This window comes from Xenopus laevis, chromosome 8S (assembly GCF_017654675.1).
Source record: "Xenopus laevis strain J_2021 chromosome 8S, Xenopus_laevis_v10.1, whole genome shotgun sequence".
Taxonomy (NCBI): Eukaryota; Metazoa; Chordata; class Amphibia; order Anura; family Pipidae; genus Xenopus; species Xenopus laevis.
The window spans coordinates 57,197,242-57,218,734 of record NC_054386.1 but is presented as its reverse complement, the minus strand read 5'-3'; the positions used below and the strand labels follow the sequence as shown (position 1 = coordinate 57,218,734).

General features: G+C 39.9%; 1 protein-coding gene across 1 annotated transcript in view; it reads left to right on the top strand.

The window, feature by feature from the left end:
* The window catches only part of LOC108700091 (protein ATP1B4-like), a 31,403-nt gene extending 18,227 nt beyond the window's left edge, over positions 1–13,176 (top strand). Inside the window, 3 exon segments of the mRNA XM_041574923.1 lie at positions 7,296–7,492; positions 9,212–9,304; positions 12,661–13,176. Of these exon segments, the coding sequence (XP_041430857.1) occupies positions 7,296–7,492; positions 9,212–9,304; positions 12,661–12,819 (449 nt within the window). The 3' untranslated portion in view covers positions 12,820–13,176.
* The last annotated feature ends 8,317 nt before the right edge of the window (positions 13,177–21,493 follow it).

The following is a 21,493-nucleotide window of genomic DNA, read 5'->3' as shown; positions in this document are numbered from 1 at the left end:
GGTAGGGGGGAATGCAAATGTGCATAAGCAATGAAATATCAATAGCAAAGAAAAAAAAAAAATGTAAGGGTGGGGGATATAATCCTTCCATTAACTGCACCTAATGTTACTTGGTCAGTATAATATTAGTACAATACAATAAGTATTATTTCCAGTTATTGTTGAAAACTTTCTAATATGATAAAGTATTCCGGGCAAAACTATTTGGATAGCAATATTGTATCCATGGGTCCCAAACCTTTTGAACTGTTCCTGTTTATCTAATGCTATGCTAGTTAATTTTTCCATGATAAATACGTTATCTATCCTATTTTTGACTTCTGGAAAAGCCAAATGTGGGGTTAACCAGGCTTTTGCAATAGTCTGTTTAGTTGCAGTAAACAAACATGTGATTAATTTATGTTGTGCCTTATCTATTGTCTCTATTTTTTTATTAAGTAAAGCTTCTTCTGGGCATTTAGGTATATTTACTAGCAATACAGAATATATTAGTTGATAGACTCTTATCCATAGGTGTTGTACCCTATTACATTGCCAAAATATATGCGGCATTGTTCCCAATGCGTCGCATCCTCTGAAACAATTAGGATTAGCTCCCCGTTTCCATTTGGGTATGCGATTATTGATTTTTTTAATAAGTCCCCCACACATAAAATGATCACTAAGGGGCAAATTCACTAAGATTCGTAGTTGCGCCAGGCGTAACTTCGCTGCACTTCGCCACACTTCGCCAGGCGTAGTTTCGCCAGCGCTCCGCAAATTCACTAAAATCCGAAGTTGCGCTCAAGGGTAGCGTAAGGTTGTGAAGTTGTGCTAGCGTTGATTCGCTAAGTGAAGCGAAGTTACGCTAGCAATGGTTAATTTGCATACGGCGCCAAATTCAAATTTCAATGGAGGAATACGTACAATCACTACAAATGCCTGGGAAACCTTCAAAACATCAAATAAAAATTTTTATTTTGCCCTACACATGTGCCCACTGTATAGTTAAGTTGCCATGAGTTAGGAAATGTAGGGGGGAAGGAGGGGAGCCCCAAAAATTTTTTCGATCTTTTTCAGCCTATCACCCATAATATAGAAAAACGCCAGCGTTGTTTGGGACTTAGAAAAAATTTGAACTTTTTTTGAAGCAATCCCTATCTACTCTATTGCGCTTCGCCTGAGGTGGCAAAGGAAGTCTAGCTTAAAAGGTAGCGTTCAGTACAATGCGCGCGTTAGTGAATTTGCGTAGTTACGTCCGTTGCGAAAATTCCCAGGCGTAAGGGTGCGAAGTAACACTAGCGAATTTACGCCAGCGTTCGTTAGTGAATTTGCGAAGTAACGAAAATGACCAACGCTAGCGAATTGACGCTAACTTTAGGCGCTTCGGCGCTTAGTGAATTTGCCCCTAAATGTATTGAGAACATGAAGATAAGAAGAAAGCACCCATATATGGAGAGCTGCAATCCCTTTCACTGCATGGTCAAATAATAATGAATAGAGACAGACAGACAGAGAGAGAATGTAATGTGTATAATTAAGATAAATACATAATGCTTAGTTTTATATTTCTTTGCCAAATTTAGGCCAGGAACAAACTGACGCTTTCTCCCCTGTTGCTTTTTCAGATTCTTCCACTAAGTCATAGCAGAGGGTTGTTCTTGTTAGGAATTAAAGTGTTATATTGCCAGTGGGAAGGCAATTCAGGGAGATTAGTCGCTAGCAGTAGAGATTTGTCGATGGGTGACTAATCTCCCCGTCTGCCACCACCCTAAGGTACCGTAGCTAGGTAATTTAGTGCAGGGTAGAAAAATGACCCTTGTCAGCAGCAAACCCAAGAATGATTCTCAAAAGCACATGAGAGCGGCTCCTTGCAAGGTTAATACCATTAAAGGAACAGTAACACCAAAAAAAAACGTGTTTTAAAGCAATTAAAATAAAATTTACTTTTGCTCTGTATTGGTAAAAGTTATGTGTTTGCTTTAGAAAGACTACTATAGTTTATATGATTATGCTTTTAAACCATTAAATAGCCAGTGCCATACTTAGACTTAAGACAATATTTAATGTCCATATAGTGGATCCGACTCAGTGATTAATTAATTTATGCATGAAATGCATGGAACGGAATCCTTTACACAGCTCACCCTTTAAAATTCCTGGCCCGGGTGCTTGCTGCCCTGGACCCCACGCTCAAACTTAATGACAGATCTGGTTCACCAGGGCTCACCATACAACACTTGTTTGCTTTAAAATGTGATACGTTTCACGTTGTGACCCGGGTGCTCCTGCCCTGAGTCTGTCACTAAGGAGACGTTTCAATAGCACACCACACGTTGTAGCAGCGCACTCCTGTGTCTTGGAAGGATCGCACACTCTCGGATTATGGATAAACTTTTATTTTAACATCTGATTAGCCAAACAATTAGTCCGAGGTCTGACACATTTCGTGTCTACGCACTTCCTCAGAGACCTCAATCCTCATTAGCATGCATATATTAAGTCCATTCCGCTCATTAACTCATTAAATATTCAGTTCATTAAAATGAAAAAACTATCAATTAGTTAGAAACAAATCAATTTGATTAAGTTAAATTAATCTGGTCTATTAAATTTGCGTCATATAAACATCAACTTGATTCACAATGTATTCAAATGTGTGTTATTTTCATTTCATGCTCATGAGTTTATATGTGTACTATCAATGATTATATTTCATTCCATAATCTCCTTCTCTAATTTTATACAATGTTGTAATACCCAATTGTTACTCTGTTAAAAGTTATATACATAAAACAGTGTAGCGATTCAAATTTTAGTTTGTGTATGTGTATGTGACCTAAAAGTCTCAGTTTATGTCAAATCTCAAATTTAACCCTTCCGGCTGTCTGGTGTGTAATTTGTAAATCCATTTAACCTCCGTTCTCAGTAGTTTGGCTTGCAGGTTTCCCCCTCGAGGACCCAAAGACACTTTTTCTATACCCTGTACCGATACCCATTTAATATCTCCACCATTACATTCCTTGAAATGTCTTGACACTGGGGCACTCTCATTACCAGATCTAATATCATTAAGATGTTCCCTCACTCTATTCTTTAGATTTCTGAAAGTGCACCCCACATACTGTTTCTGACATTTCAGACAGGTTATTAGATAGACCAGTGATCCCCAACCAGTAGCTCGCGAGCAACGTGTTGCTCTCCAACCCAACCCCTTGGATGTTGCTCCCAGTGGCATCAAAGCAGGTGATTATTTTTGAATTCCTGGCTTGGAGGCAAGTTTTTGTTCCATAAAAACCAGGTGTACTGCCAAACAGAGCCACATGTAGGCTGCCAGTCCATATAGGGGCTACCAAACAGCCAATCAAAGCCCTTACTTGGCATCCCCATGGACTTTCTCATCCTTGTGTTGCTCTCCAACTCTTTTTTACATTTAAATGTGGCTCACGAGTAAAAAAGGTTGGGGACCCCTGAGATAGACTATAGCCTAGGTGTTTCAGTTTACATAATTCCTAATCTGAAACGTTTCGTGTGTTACACTGCACCTGAACGTATTTGTTACTTTAACCACTTTACATGTGATGCATCTGTTAGAGCCACATTTCAACATTCAGGTGCTGTGCAACCATATACTCGTTCCTTTTTCTTTGGGCATGCTGGGAGCTAAACTCATCTTAAGAGTAGGGGCCTTTCTTGCCACCACACGGATGCCTGGTTCAAGTATCTGTCTAAACATTTTATCTCCATATAATATTGGTAAATGTCTATTAATAATGCTCTTTATTTTATTAAACTGTGCACTATATTTCATACTCATTATTCATATATTCATATTTTGATTCTTGTTTTTTTTCCATGTTTATAGTTCCTTCACCTACCATACTTCCATATCTATTACATATACTGTTTTCATTAATCTTTCCCTTTCCTCCTATCCTTTTTCCCATGATCAAATCATATCTTTTCAATCTAATGCTGCCTCAAAAGCTCTCTGTAATATCTTCAGAATCATATCATATCCCTTTTGGAGGAAGTTATCTCGTAGCTTGCATGACTCTTCCACAAAATTTGGTGGGAAGAGAACCACGTACTTGGGGGAGGGGGGGGATAAAAAATAAAAGTTTATACCTTTTATCCATAATCCGAGAGTGTGCGATTCTTCCAAGACACCAAGTGCACTGCTACAATGTGATTTATATGATTAGTCTGCTTTGTAGCCACTGGAGCAGCCATTTAAGCTGGAAAAGGAGAAAAGGCTCAGGTTACTTAGCAGATAACAGATATGCTCTGTAAAGTAATACAATGATATTCTGTAGAGTGCATCTGTTATCTGCTATGTAACCTGAGCCTTAAATGGCTGCCCCCATGACTACACAGCAGCGTGTTTATAAAAACTATAGTAGTGTTTATGACGCAAAAAAAATTTGTTTTATCAGTGCATGGAAACATTATATTTTAATTACTAAAATACAGTTGAATTTTTTGATGTTACTGTTCCTTTAAGTTCTGTCTTTGATAATGGGTGTGTGAGAGGGTCCTCCCCAGTAAAGGTCCTGGAGGGTAATGGTGAGAACGGGCTGTATGATGTCTCAGTAAGAACTGTAACAATGTATAGCTCCCATGCTATTCTGAGAAGAACTAATAGCAGTGGTGTTAGATAAAAGTTATAGATTTGTGCAAGAACTGCCAATTCCAGGCATACTGCCTGTAACATCTGGGAAGCGCAAACTGGATGAGTATGGATAAACCTTCTACCTGGCCACATATGGAATGTTAAGAACACCCTTCATTGCTTTTAACTTCTGGCTGCTGGGATCTATGTTTGGAATATGAGAGAACTGTGTTGAATATTGAAGCTAATGGCTTAAACCAAGGGTATAATTTATATTATTATCAACATTTATTTATATATCTATATAACATTGGAGATTGCTATTATGTGTGAGCAGCCGGTTGCATTAGGGCCTTGTAACTCCTGAAAGAATATGTCATTAAGGGAAGTGAGAAAGCTATACTGTATATATATATATATATAGTTATGCATGTAGCTGGAGCACTCAAGTCATTTGAGTAATTGCCTAGGTGCAGGTTATCTTGAAAAATTCATGGAGCAACAAAAACCGCACTCAGAGGACTTGTATAAGTGCAAAAAAAATATATCCAATTTATTGCAACGTTTCGGCTCCTGTACTTGAGCCTTCTTCAGGTGGTGTGTACAGTGAAAATAACAATCAGCTTTTAAACACAAAATGGCGCCAAAAAGCACCACCTGTGACGTCATGAGGTCAAATATGCGTCACTAGCTAGAGTGTATAAAGTAATAACATTAGTTGGCCGCTTAATCTAAAGGACCTATGTCCCAGAAGTGAGGTCTGTGTCCGTGCGTGCTGGGTAAGGCCGGTCAGTGCAGGTAATTTAGTGCTTACAAACGTGAAAGAACACATTCCCCGTTTGTGCTAAAGGGAGACCAGTGTGGCACAACTTACCCAAGAGAAGAAGGAGCAGCGAGCGGACGGAACCGCTACATTTTCGCCTTACAGACAGGAGACGTTAACCCACAAGACGCCGTACACCCCAACGCCAACCTTACTGCTTGGGCTCAGGCCGCGCCCCCATTGCCTTCGGTATCTACCGATCAGCGGGTCACAATCGCACCTCGGTTACGCCCCCTGGTCCATGCGCTGCGGGTATTAACAAAGCCAGCGTCGGCCGCAGCATTCCTCTGTATAGTCCAGCAATTGGTGCTGAAAAGACCCGAGACTAGTGCGCACAGGTGGTAGACACAGAGTGTATTAAAACACTCACAATGCCTGCACCTATTTGCGCTGCTCTATTGTGCCACAGCATGTCATGCTCGTTTCGTGGCTGTACACAGGGAAGTATGGTGTGAACCCACGCATAGACCAGAGCCCTTAGTAATTGGGAATCACCGCTTTATCGTAGCCCATAATTCGCTCACTTTGTGGGGTGTCTGGCTACTGGATACATCTTCACTGTCAACAGGCCTACCTGCAGATGTTGCTGCTGCTCCAAAACTCATGGGCTGTCAGAACCCCTCACTCCCCATCTCGTAGATTGTGTATGCAGTGCTGTGCTAATAAAGATAAAAACAAAACCAATCTTGTGTTAACAGTCCACAGATGTTAAAGTGTCCACATCATTCTCATTGATATACACAATAAAATTTACACTATGTGGCTATTCCATCATGTAGCCACCAAACATTGTATTCATGCAAATATGATAACCCATGAAAGGAGGCAAGACTGTATATATAGGGGGAATATCCAGGGCAAATGACCCTATACCGGATATATATATATATATATATATATATATATATATATATATATATATATATATATATATATATATACATATCTTATCAAGACCTATGTGTGTGGAAGTTTTTTTGCTTTATATATTTTTATATATATATATATATATATATATATATATATATATATATATATATATATATAAATTTTTTTTATTTTTTTTATTTTTAAAGGAGCAGGCTTCACACTGTTTGACCTATGTAGTATTAGGGAGCTGAGGTATCAGGAGGATAGTCTCAGCTCCTTGGTTTTCTTCTAACTGGCAGCATTTTGACCATGTTGTTTAGCAACAACATTTTTGAAACGCGCTGTAAATGTGTTCCTATTTTTTCAGCGCTGAATGTTTCCCATGCAGAATACATTCGAGTCCATGGGTGTTTGTTCTTGAACATTTATTTTTCCAGTGACCTTTTTTTCTGTGCAAAATACAAGAGGGGCTATGGGCGTTGTGACACTGCTTTTTCCTGATATTATTTTGCAGTGGTCTTACAAAAATATTCACTGACTGTGAAACGTGGAATTTTGTGCTCATCTTTACTGATTAGTGATTCGGATTACAGATTCAGCGCTAAAAACAATGAAAATTAATTAATAATCAGCTTTGTATCTTTGGGTTTTATAACAGATGTAACCTCATTTTCTGTTAATGATTTGATAATCACGACCCCTAAGCTTAACTTTATAAGAGCACACTGATGTGCAGTGCCACTGACAGTCAAAAGACGGCCTAACAAGATCCAAGATGGGGAGCTGCTGAACTTTGAAGGCTTCAATCATTATACTGTTATTTGGCTATTAATCCTCTGGGCTGGTACTGTAAGTTCAGGATATGAAATACAGCATTATTCGTCATATTCTTGTTTTAGACTATTTCTGTTTTAAACTGCAAGCAATACTAAGCACTGTCAGATATATTCCTAATACACAAATGTTGTGGGCAAATTGCGTAAACTGTGCACTGTTTTGTTCTCTCATCAGAATATAATGATGAGACCCAACAAGCAAAAAACCTAGCGTGTACCCCAGGAAAATACTTCCTCCAGCCAGGGGAAGATTATGAAGAAAGGATAGCCTGTCAGTTCAGAAGTTCATTGTTAAAAAACTGTTCAGGAATTGAGGACCCAACCTTTGGTTTTGAACAAGGGAAACCATGTATCTTATTAAAGATGAACCGGGTAATACTACATTACAACTCACTAATGTCCGTGGATCTTCCTGAAATGTATTTAGGGCAGGGGCACACGGGCAGATTCGGGGAGATTTAGTCGCCTGGAGACTAATCGCCTCTTCTGTGGGGCAACAATCTCCCCAAACTGCCTTCCCCCCTGCCTTCCAACTGCTATAATGAGAAAACGCCAGCACAATGCGATTTCCGAAGTTGCCTCACGAGGAAACTTCAGGCGACTTCGGAAATCGAAGTACCGCGAGTGAATTGGCGCTTTCTCATTATAGCAGGCAGAAGGCAGGGGGAAGGCAGTTCAGGGAGATTGTCACCCCACAGAAGAGGCGATTAGTTGCTAGGCAACTAAATCACCTGGAATCTGCCTGTGTGCTAGCTCCCTTAAGGTCAGTGGCCATCTCAAGGTGATCTGCTACATCAGTTCTTATGGAGAGCCCTCATGTTGCTGTTTTTGAAGTTTGTCTTGTTGTTGTTGTGTCCCCTGCCCCCTTCCCCTGATGGTATGTGCAACCACACCACCAGTCACGTTGTATTATAAGGGCAATGGCAAATACAGAGTACTGATCACTGTGTTCTTTCAGGGGGAATTATATTAGCGATTAGCCTGATATTTATATTTAAGGAAAACTAAAGCTCAACAAACAGTCACATCATGTTAAACTATATGTCCATGGCATTTTTTTAGTAGCTTAAGCCACAAATTGTCTTAGTGTCTTAAATATATTGATAATGGGTTGAGTGAAAAGAACCTCTTATTAGGAACAATATCTCAATACATGCCCACCACAGTCACTTAGTAGTGAAGATCTATACCTCCACATATGACACCAGAAGCTCTCTAAATTCTTTTCTGCTGATTCACGGCACAAGCTCTGGGATGCTGTCATGTACCTGAGCATAATACTTTATAGCAGTAAGTGCTCTGTCTACTTGGCAACTCTTAACTCTCAGGGCTCCATTACAGCTCAAATGCTAAACCTGAGACACAGCAAATCCAAATTCACAAAAATGAAATGAAATTAATACTGTAGTAAATTGCTCTTGTGCTGAGCTGATACAATTCATCTTTCCTAGATTGTCGGGTATCAGGCTGGTTCTGGAATCCCTATTTATGTCACCTGTGAGGTTCTGGTGAGAACTGTTTAATAATGGTACATACCATTATAATTGCTACTGTATAGATTGCAGTCTACAAAATTAAGCCTTAGTTTAGAACAGATTGATCAGTCAAAATGGTTGAATCCCTGTTATTGTAAAGCAGACAGCAATATCAGTCTTGGTCTTGGCCTTGTGCAGCACAGCAGAAACAGACAGCCCTTTACCTGAAGTACAATAAAACCTTTGACAACATAAGGAGGGAAATTCTAGTTTTTGGCATACCAGATACTGGAAAGGAAAATACTCTCATGTAGATTTTTAGGTGGGGTTTAGCAACTTGCTCATTTTGGCTACTTATGATTTAAAAGAGCCAATATATACAGTATAGCTTTGCAGTTGTAGGCCAGGACATTCAGGAGTAGCCAGGAATTCAAATATAAGCACCTGATTTGAGACCACTTGGAGCAACATCCAATGGGTTTGTAAGCAACATGTTGCATATGGGCCATTGGTTGGGGATCACTGATCTAACTTCTAGCTGGGGTCCTCCTGGCTCTTTGCCACCGGACACCATAAATAGCGTTCTTTTAAATAACCTTTATACTTGTTTCCACAGAAAGCTGATATGAGTTACCTTGGATCAGTCAACTTCTATCCATCAGACAAGTTTGATCTCATGTATTATCCTTACTATGGTAAACTCACACATGTAAGTTGCAATATCCACCATTGCTTAACTAAACAGACATTGTTAGACATCATAGATTTTTATTAAGCAGATTTAGTCATATAAGGATTGGGTACAGAAAGAACAAAGGGAGGGAAGGGAGGGGCAAACATACATCACAAATACGATAGCATGAATGCAGTATCAAAAATTGCAAATGTAAATACAAATACAAGATTCAACAGCACGGTGGTAGTGCTATACAGGTTCAGACACATGTTGTCTGTGTAATAAGTCAGATCAGTCTGTTTGAGTAGCTTTCTCTGTGCTGTCCTTATATTCCTATGAAGGTAAATATTAGTTAGTTGCAAAAGAATTGGCCATTATCTTTGCAACCTCAGGGGCCTATAGTAGTCTTGTATTCTTCTGTTTCCATAAATAGGAACCACCTTAGCCAGGTATCCCGGGCTTAGGTGGTTTCTGGCTTTCAGATTTCTCTTCTGAAAAACCTCATAATTTCAGTTACCTTAAAGGGTATGTAAAGGCAAATTAATAAAATCCAATTTTTACTTTCTTTAATGAAAAAGAAACCTATCTCCAATATACTTTAATTAAAAAATGTGTACCGTTTTTATAAGAAACCTGACTGTATGCAGTGAAATTCTCCCTTCATTTACTGCTGTGGATAGGAATTGTCAGATGGTCCCTAACTGCTGAGCAGGGAAACAATCATACTTATGAACGGCAGGGGAAGCCCCCGCCTTACTTCCCAGCCATTCAGAACTCAAGCAGCGTTGTTTATGACGATCCCTAAGCAGCCCAGACCACACTGATCATGTGCACAGTCTTAGTCTTGCAAAGATGTTTAACAAAGTTACAAGATGGTGACCCCCTGTAGCCAACTTTGAAAGCAGAAATTATTTGTTTGATTAGGCTTGTGGTGCAGTAAGTTCATGTTTATATTTAGTATACAAAATATAGCATTTCTAGCCTTATTGTATTTTAGACTTTACATTCCCTTTAAGCAACCATTTCCTAGGTAGAAGAGGGGTGACTGTTTTCCATTTGAGTGGGATAGGAAATGTGGCCCCATTAAGCAATTGCCTCTCCAAGGCACAGTCTTTTGTACCTCCCACATCCCCTGCATCCCAGAAAAGTAAGACCTGTGCTGAAGAATCTGTTACTTCATGGCCCAAGACCTGTCTACATAGATGCAAGACAGTAGTCCAATAAGGCTAGGTACAGTCCCAAAAGATATGAAGCAGGGTGCCTGTGCCTGATTGGAACCCCAAGCAAATATTGCTAATTCATGAGATTTGTTTTAGTTACTGGGGTATGTTGTACCACCTAGTGAGGATCTTATAATTCAGTTCTAGATGCTGCAGCAACATGAGGAAAAACGTACGTTATACATCCCTTTTCCAAGGGCCTCATCTGAGAGATAGAGCCCAAGGTCCTTTTCCCATGACCTCATAAAATGTAAGTGCTTACTATCACATGAGGTGGCTGAAGCTTATACAGAGCAGAGATGGCATGATTTGGTTAGTTAGTGGCAGGTTGGAAGACTGCGTCGTACAATCGTTAGTCGGATACCAGGCTAAATTTGCACATCTGTGGCCAGCTTTATTGGAGATGAGGGCTTCAAAGGGCATAATATGCTGGTTTTTTATGGTACCTTCTGAATATTTAAACCTATGTTTGAAAAAAAACCTAACTTTTTGAAAACTTTTTTGCCTTTCTTCTCTCCATTGTAAATCTGCACAACTATACTTGCCAACTAAATTCACTGATGGCTCAGATTGCTATAGAGAATCTCCTGAATTAAGTGAGGAACTTCAACAGGTCTAATAATTTGCCCTACGATAACTGCCAATAAATCTCTCTCATTGTGTACATGTTGTCCTTATCCAGCCATAGTAACCATGCTTTGTGCAGCTGGACCTGCCCTAGACACTAAAATAAATAATGAGCTCCATGATGGTATGGAAATTCAAGCACTAGATCTATAAGCAGCCAACTGCCTTCAGAATATTTTTATCCAGGTTGTTTACTGTATCAAGTGTTTCCTTCCTGTTTACTAAAATTTATTTTGAAGGCGAAGGTGAAGAAAATCATCTACTCAGTTATAAAAATAATTAGCAGGACAGCAAGAAATAACTTCATATAACATCTTTAGATTCAGATGGCAAGATCGAGATGTTACATAGATTGTAACACATACATTGTATGTGAGATAAGTAAATAAAGGGAAGGGAATACTGTGGATCCTAGTGATGTGTAGGTTGACCCAAAACTCTCAGTGACCCCTTATGGTTATTAAGATAAGTAAATAAAGAGAACTATGGGTACTAGTGCAGGTTGACACAAACCCCACAGCGACCCTCAGGTTGACCACTGGTTGGGCAGTTTCAGGTTGAAATTTTGCAAACCATTGTGAGTTAGAGGGAAGTACACTGTTACACTGCTGCTGCATATTCCCTGTCTTGGAAGCAGATGCACCCTCAGAATTAGCATAAAAAGTGAGATGAAATGGGTGTAGGTCAAGTGCAAGTCCTAAACTAGCAACATGTTGCAGGTTAAGGTCTAGTCGAATTTTTCCTGATCCGCACATCACTAGTGGGTGCCACATTGGTGGTCACTAAAGGGAGCTTAGTAAAATGTGCTCAGCATCTGTATCTACTGTAGCCAAGAATGGCAGGTGGTGAAACTATTGACTACTGAGTATTTGTAACATGCACACAGTGGTTTCCCTGAAATGTTCATATACAGTGGTCATACAATATACCGTCATTTAAACCAAAAGCCAGAATTTTGACCCAATGCGTAGTCCCTATTAGTTTTTTTTCTTACCAGAAAAAAATTTAGTGTTTAAAATGATTATGTCATGATTTTTATGGTGTAGTTTCTATTTTTAAATAACTTTGTTTATTTTACAAATAATTTGCTCTACCATTAAAGGTTTTATTCCTGAATCAACAAATATATTTTTTAGCTGTAATTTCAGCCTTATCCTGAGTTTTTAGAAAGAGACAGCACTTCATAATGGAACTGCTTTCAGATAATCTATTGTTTCTCCTACACAATGTAACTGAAGGGTCGTGGTATGACTTTGATTTTTACTATTGAGAGCTATTCTCATATCTACCATATCTACTAGCATTTAGGGCTGCAATAGGCTGGATAGGCTTCGGGGTGGAGGGAGTTATATCACTCAAAGTCACATGGCTCCTGGAAAACTAGCATATATCTAGCCCCATGTCAGATTTAGAAATATTAAAAATTATGCTCTTTTGAAAAATTGATTTCAGTGTAGAATTTTGCAGGAGCAGCCCCATTTGGAAATAAAAACAAATTTTCCTGTGACAGAATCCCTTTAATTCGCCCACTTTTTCTTCTAGGTAAACTATACATCCCCTGTAATAGCCATGCACTTTACAGAAGTGTTGAGGGATCGGGATGTTAATATACAGTGCAAGATAAATGGCGAAGATATTATCAGCGACCATGAAAAAGACCGTTTCCTTGGAAGAGTGGTTTTCACATTGCACATTGGATGATTTCAGTGATCCCCTAGGATTTCATTGGGAAACTTGGCATTGGCCCTGACCAATCCTACTATAGCTAATTAACAAAAGTCATTTTGATGGAGGAGTACATTTGTGGCATTTGTCAGAGACACCATGGCTGATTCTTACCACTGACACTACTATTACATAGTTCTGTATTTTTTTTACTTTTGCTCACCCTCCCCAACCCTCAGCGTGCCCGGGATCTCTACCATTGAAGATGTATTGGACATTCATGACACTGTGTGAAACCCCAGACCTCCCAAAGACTTTTATTTTGTTTTAAAGTCATTTTACCTTAATTTACTTTTTTCTCTGCCAGTGATATAAAAAGTGATAAGCAAAACAGAGACTATCCAGTGGTTTGCTTCTTTTATAAAGTGCATCTCTTCACAGCATGAACATTTAATGAAGAGAAACAGTGTTAAGATTTTTATTCAAATGGGAAAATAACCGAATGTCTGCAATATAGCACTATATGGCCTGTAAAGAAGTATGACATTATAATGCCTGTAATGCAAACCTGTTTCACCCAGTTTTGTATTTTAGTTGTGTGTTTTAGAATTGCCTGGGTCTGAATCAGTTGACCCACAATCAACCTCCAATGATATCTACATCAACCAGCAACTTTTGTACCTTGCACCTTCATCCAGTGTTGCTGGAGCAGCCACTTAAAGGATAAGTAAACCTTTAAAATAAGTGAATGTAAAATTGATGAGGGTTCTATTCTAAGCACTTTTGTAATTTACATGATTTATTTTCTTTTAATTCCAAGATATTAAAGGATACATGTACTGTTAATATGAATGAATTTTGTTACAACAACGCCAACAGTGTTGGTCATTTTCCCACCAGTCTGACCACCAAGTAGTCAAGGAAGTTGTCGGGAGAAAGAAAGAGGCTGCTCTGATGTTCTGAGCAGGTTGCTAGGATTCTAATTACCCCAGCAACTATGCATTGATTTTAATAAGAGACTGGAATATGAATAGAAAGATGAGTAATAAAAACTAACAATAACAATAAATATGTACCCTTACAGAGAATTTGTTTTTTTAGATGGGGTCAGTGACCCCCATTTGAAAGCTGGAAAGAGTCTGAAGAGGGCAAATAATTAAAAAAAATTAAGATCAATTGAGTTGCTTACAGTTAGCAATCCTATGACATTCTAAAAGTCGATATGGAAAGCATGATTCAATGCAGATTGCAAAAGGACCGAGGAACGTATATTAGTTTGGACAAGTTTTCCCCAGTTTAGAGGATGGCTGCTATGGGTTAGTGAACTGAGCATTATTTGTCTTGCTTTGCGGCAGTAACTTAAACCAGGTCTGGACTGGGATTCAAATTAAGCCATGACATTTCAAGTACACAAACAGCCCCCCAGCATCTTAACACACAATGAGTGTCTATGTCATCTTACAGCCTCAGATTGCCAGTCTGGGCCTGGATTTGTGTTATTTGCACAGATTTGTTTTTTGGCCCCTTCAACTTCTCTAAATCCAGGTGTTTTCCACAGGGTTTCCCAAGCCACAAGCCCCCTGTATAGTTCCACAACTGTTGTGCCCATCTGTAATATTATCCCACAGGGAACAAAGGGGATCAAACATTTTGCACCCCACACAAGGTCTAGAACCCTGAAATGTAAAAAAAGTTTGAAATGGGCTTCTATGGAAGCTTTTTTGCAGGTACAAAACAAACTTTTTAATAAAATCTAAATGTAATGCTTTCTTCTGTTAACAAATCATCAGATGGTGCTATTTGGTGTCATCAGATTCTGTTAAAAGCTGCCCACATACCCCTTTCAGGTGGTTTGGTCCATTTTACCAAACTGCACAGCTATCTGAGTATGTGTATCAACTTGTAGGGGGGGGCTTTTAAAATGAACCTCTGCGGTAAAGGTAAATATGATAGTTAACATATATGTTCCCATGCTTCTATTCAGGGGAACTTGTACTAAGCATCCAGTTCCTTTGCTCAAGGGGGGGGGTTACATTGATCTCTCTCAGCTCTGATTTCTGTGAACAATAAAACTACAGTGAAAGTTTTCCTTTGAAGATCAGTGATTATGGCATAAATATTCAGCCTCCCTAGTTTAAGGCAGAGCAGCCAAGAGATTTCAAGAAGGTGCCAGTAAATGAGGCATGATGCATTTGCACCCACAGAATAAGTGAATTGTGCCTGCTTCTGTATAATATAATGATGCTTCAGCTTATTCACATCCCTCTATGGTTCCATAAAACATCATCACCCCCCTTCTTAACCCCATAGTCCCTCTGGTTCCAGGACACAACATTACTCTCCTTCTTTCCAGTTCACAATGGCCTACTACACTCCCCCACCACCTCCCATCATCCCCTGCTTCCCGTGCACTACCTTGGTCTAATGCCCATATCATCTGCATTCTGCACATGTCACAGATCTCCTACTCCTGGCCATACAATTTGATTCCCATTTCTGGCCCTCAACATAGCCCCTTGCCTTTAGCTGATTAAACTCTGTCCTATATCATGAGCCCTCTGCTCCTTGCCCACCACCATGCCCCCCATCCTACTTTACCCCTGCCTTCAGCCCACACGATTGGTCTCCTCCCTCTGGCCCATACTATCAACATCTTGCATATATCACCGTAACCCTGCTCATGACCCACTCCATCATATTCCAGCATATAAACCACCACCCATCTCTAGCACACATCATAGCCCTTTGCTTTAAACCTATATCATTGTTCCCCCTGCTTACCAACTACACCAGGAGTCATGGTTTCCCAATATGATCTACATTCATAAAAGCTTTGTTTAGCATTCTGCTCCATGGAAAATATTACTTAAATATAATTGATATGATATAAATGATCTATGAGAAAAATTAATATTTAACTAACAACTATTCGTTCTGTAACCTTAAAGGAAAACTATACCCCCCAAACAATGTAGGTCTCTATTAAAAGATACTGAGTAAAACAGCTCATATGTAAAACCCTGCTTCATGTAAATAAACCATTATCATAATAATATACTTTTTTAGTAGTATGTGCCATTGGGTAATCATAAATAGAAAATTGCCATTTTAAAAAATAAGGGCCGCCCCCTGAGATCGTAAGATTCACTGTGCACACATACAAACCACATGTAAGGTTACATGAGCCAATTAACAGACAGAGTTCTGCCTTTTGCTTCCTCACTTCTTCCTGTTACAGTTAGTGTTGTAGTATTTCTGGTCAGGTGATCTCTGAGGCAGCCCAGATAGAGTCATGAAATGGTGGTTCAAGGCAAGAGATGTAAAAGGGCAATATTTATGTAAATATATATTCCAGTTTGGTAAGATTCTTTAATATGTCATTCAATTTGATATAAACTATCTGTTGCTTAAGTATTCATTTTGGGGGTATAGTTTTCCTTTAACATAATAAATATCTGAATGAAAAGAATGAAATATGAGGGTGATTTAAGACAAGCGGTTTGTTGACAGTGGCTTGAGATCTACTGATCACCAGCTAAAGGTCTACTGGTAGATCCCAATCTATCTTTTGGGCACCCCTGAACTACACTATTCACCTTCTCCCTTCAATTTTTACCCTCACTTCACATAATATCAATATATTTCTCCTTCTCTCCTTGTGCTCCGAAAGCTGCTTGGCACACTCCCTCTCTCTGTCTGCCTGTCTGCTGCATACTCTGCAGGAAAATCCAACATGGCCCTTCGCAAAAGACAGAAATAGGGGGTAAGGAGTGCTACGCGAGGCACATAAATTATATTTTAAAAACCACTTAAACAGTGGGTCCCCTCAAATCAGTGGGCCCTGGGCAGATGCCCAGTTGGCCCTATGATTAAAGCGGCCCTGTTTTAGATTAGGGCATACAACAAATGGTGAAATGTTCCCACCAATGAGATCTTTGCCCAGGGCCCACTGGTGGCTTATAATGGCCCTGCTCGACCCTAGTATAACTGTGGCAAATTCCCAGGCATTGAGTGATCCCTATCCCTATCACCTTCCCCATCATTATCACTTTTATTTAATGACTTCCAGGATACTTTGTTTTCCAAAGAAGTGTTTATTGACTTGCATATCCATCACATCCATAATGCAGATAGAAATGGTGTATTAGAGTTTTTGCAAGGAAAATAAATGGAACATAATTATTAAGAGAGGTTCTTCTCAGACCCTAGTGCAATACATCCATAGCTCAGCGCCCAGCTGCTGTCTCTTTTGCATTTTCAGGTTGAATTTAAACTAAAAAAGCAAACTGAACTATTTGTGTACATTGAAAAAAAATGCTTCTTTGATGACTAGGTAAATACAGTGAATAAAGTACCCCTTATTGTAAAATATAAGGATATTCTAAGTCATCAAGGAGTTCCATGACCTTGTAAATATTTACACAGTAGTTACGTGCAGACCGGCTGGAGACCTGCAGGACCTACAGGTCAGGCGGATTCGGGACAAACTAGCTGCTCCTCTTGCGGGCCTTAAGGGTTCAGGTCGAGCCTTTCTGCCTGCTCTTCCCGCCTGCGACCTTAGACAGCCAGCGTCTGATTTCCGGCTTACTGTTTTATAGAACTGCCCTGCCCCTTTTGTGATGTCATCAGTGGGGCGGGCAGCACAGGTCTATAAATGGAAAGGTGAAGTCGGGTGCGGGTCCAGGTCTAGAAAAAAAATGACCCGCACATCACTACTATGGAAGGTGGCTTCTAATATCCTTATATTTTCCAACAAGGGGTACTTTACTTATTAAAATACACAAGTTTTAGTCAGTCGTGACAAAAATGACATCACTAAGAACCATTTATAAGGATACAATTTACAGGATATTTGTTTGTTTATAATACCTATGTGTATTATATAGTGAATAAAGTACACCCTCTTGTAAATTATAAGGATATTTTAAGTTACCTATGAGTTTTATGACCATATAAAAACACGAGGCCGAAAGGCTGAGTGTTTTTATACAGTTCTTCGAACTCTGAGGTAACTTCTAATATCCTCATATTTTGCAACAGGGAGTACTTTATTTATTATAATACACAAGTTTCAGTGAGTCATGTGACAGAAATGACATCACTTCTCACCGTTTATAACGGATGACATCAGTACTCACCGTTTTTAAGGATATAATTTACTAGATATTCTTGGCTTTCGTGTATTATAAGCATATAAACACACCATCCCAGACCAAAGGTTCCATTCAGGACTGTACCATAGAGCACGTGCTGCAGGAGTTTCTGAGGCACCATTTACATGATTTAGTCTCTCCCAAAGGCCACTGTTTCTGGCAGATACATCCAAGCTGTGAGCAGTAGGTGGTGGCACAAAGGAAACTAGAGATTTTTCTTGCTTTCTCTTGAAACGACAGAGGTGTGGGAGATAAAAGTGCAACTGTGCTTAAGGGTTAACAACACTGGGTTTTTCATTAGATTAGCTGCCTACTTTCTTGGGCAACTTGGGCAAATATGGCTTTAGGCACCCAGCACAGAAATACAGGGAGTCCTCGAGTTACATACACCTCACATACATACAACTCACACTTACAAACGGGGCTATTACTGTAAGTACTCAGGCCCGGATTTGTGGCGACGCCACAAAGGCCCGGACCTAGGGCGGCAAGCTATTAGGGGCGGTATGCCTCCCAGCCACTTTCTTAGGAGCACTGGAGACGTGCAGCTCCCCAGTGCGTGCATTCATGAGGGAGATTGTTGGCTGCAGGCATTAGGACATTTGGCCCGCGGTCGGGGGTTTAGCTTTAATAGACCACCTGCCCCAATCCCCTCTAGTGTGTGTTGTCTACTGCAGAGCAAATATATATGCACAGAAAGGTAAAAATACTGTAAACACTATATTAAGACATCTGTCTAAGTTTCATTTAAAGGAAAACTAAACCCCCCACAGTAATACATCCCCACTGGCCCCCCCCTTCATGCCTCCCCCAGAATTGTGTCCCTTGTAGGATTACTGACCGCACATGCAGAGGGAGCGCAGTGGAGCTCATGGGCACCATCTACGGCTCTTCGGTAATCCTTGTAAAGTGACTGCCGTATTGGCGCATACACAGTTGGAGCAATCTTCTGGTTCACAACAACTGCGCACACGCTGGAAGTGACGGAAATTCCCGAAGCGCCAGAAGAAGACCCGAAGATTACCGAAGCGCCTGAAGATGGAGCCCGTGAGCTCTGCTTCGTTCACTCTGCATCTGCGGTCAGTAATCCTACAAGGGACACAATTCTGCGGTAACACTTAGCAGGGGGGAGGCAGGGAGGGGGGCCAGGTGGGACTTATCACGGTGGGGGGTTTAGTTCTCCTTTTATAAGTAAATGTTTATATTTCAACTTACATACAAATTCAATTTATGAACCAACCTACAGACCTTATCTCATATGTAACCCGGGGACTGCCTGTACTACAGTTTGGCAGTAACCGAAAAGTTGAGAAATCTAGGGCTTCGGTGGCATATTTGCAGGTGCAAGAAGATATTTCAGCAGCACTCCAATTTTGGTGAAAAAGGTGTAATTTTATTCATGCCTCAAGCTAAGCAACGTTTCGAGCTTATCCAGCCCTTTATTAATCTTGATAAAGGGCTGAATAAGCTTGAAACGTCGCTTAGCTTGAGGCATGAATAAAATTACACTTTTTTCACCAAAATCGGAGTGCTGCTGAAATATCTTCTTGTATATGGATTAGACCTGGGCAGAGTCACAGTCGGCACCCAACGCTACAAAAAGCGGTGAGAGAGTTTGCGTAGCACTACTTTGTCTTTGTGGGATTATATTTGCAGGTACAGAGATAACATACGGTCATTATGATTATTTCAGTGCTATAAATGACTTTCCTTTGTAGGCCATTTTATTCAGAGCCCCCTCCATTACATTTTCATTGTAATGTTCAGAAGAAGTTAACAGAAATTCCGGTGACATACAGTTCTATTTGGGTCACTGAAGCATGAGGACAGAGTTTTATGTATATACATACTGCCCAAGCATCTGGGAATGGATACCAGCGCAACAGACCAACTTATTATCCTGCCCAAGTAAAACGAACAATGGCTGGTGGCTATACGTATGTATTGTCAGTCCTACACTATTAGGCCAGTTTGCAAGAAAAAGGAGTGAGCTATAGGTTCCTGTTTTACAAGATGGAGGGCATATATCCTGGATGGCAGATTATTTAGGGTTTGAGCTATTCCTTTAAGAGTCTCCCTTAAAGAGACACCAGAGGGTTAAACAACCAGAGGTGTGGGCTGGACATCCAAGGGGTATTTTAAGGAAGTGAGCAGCAGGTGAAGGGAGAGAGGGTCGGAGCTGCCTTCTACTTCACCTGTTCAACTTACTGAGACCAGAGTGTTTGGTTCTGATAACAAGTTGGAGATTTCGCTGGAGTGATATTCCTCTGTAGGCTCCCTAAGAGACCAACCTGTTTAGAACTAGAACTGCTGAAGTAAGCTATTTGTTTTATTTTTGGAATGGTTTGCTGAATTCAAGCCTCTTTTTCTGTTGCCATTTTTACTGCTGCTGGAAAAGCTCTTTTGAGCTAAAAAATAAACAAATTGTTTTTCCTTCACTATGGAGTGGCCTGCATTTATGTTGCAAATCCCAGTGTAATCCCCCCTAAACTTCACACTGTCTATTCACCCTTTGATGAATACACCCATTAGTAAAACATAGCCTCTGTATACCATGTAGAAACTGTAAAATATGTCATAAATAACAGTGCACAAGCCAATATCTGTCTGCTTAAGTGGAAATAAATGGAAGACAGACTTGTTACTTTAGGGGGCAGATTTATCAAAGATTGAATTTTAGAGTTTTTAAAATTCGAGTAGTATATTATTTAAGAAAAAATGGAATATGTAAAGCTCAAAAAAATATTAACAACCTGAAAACTCGACTCTAATTGGACTAAACTCGCATCAAGTTTTTTTCTCTGAAAAAACATCTTCAAATGGGTCACTGGACCTCTGCCACTGACTTCTACATGAACTTGGCAGGTTGGCAGAAACCCCTAATATACCCATCACAGTTACCTGTTTCTTCAAAAAGTATGAATAAATGCCATTTTCTATGCTGCAATCCAGCTGGTTAACACTTCTTCTCTTTCTGCATCATTTGAAATCCTGGCAGGGAAGAAGGGACTAAAACACTGATGTTACAAATTGTAACAACTTCTCCACAGCTTACAGACAGCATGCAGGAACTACATAACCCACGATGAATTGCACTGTGATGTTCCTTTCCTTATTGAAATCATGTGGGCAGGGAATTGTGGGATTTGCAGGATGCATGCTGAGGTCAGCTGGATGTTGATACCAAGTAACAGTAGTCAGCCAGCTCAGCAAAGTAGTCAGAAAGATCATCAGAAGACCAGGGGGCTAGGCTTACAGATTTTTTAAATCATGACAAGTATGCATATTTTTTAATTGATGTATATTGCAAACTTTCTTGAAAGTATGTTTACTTTTCAAAAACTTTAAGTTATGTTTTTGTGTATTTCCCATTTAATAAATCTGCAACTAAGAGTCGAATTTCTGGGTTTTAACTTGGAAATTCGGCTTCGCTACTGCAGAGAGCGACATTGCATTTCTTGCGCTAGCGATGCTGCCCCCCTTTGACCTGCTCCAATGATTTTTAAGCGCTGAGTGGGAAGGGGACAGCTTCCGGGCTACTGCCTCTGGCGGCAGAA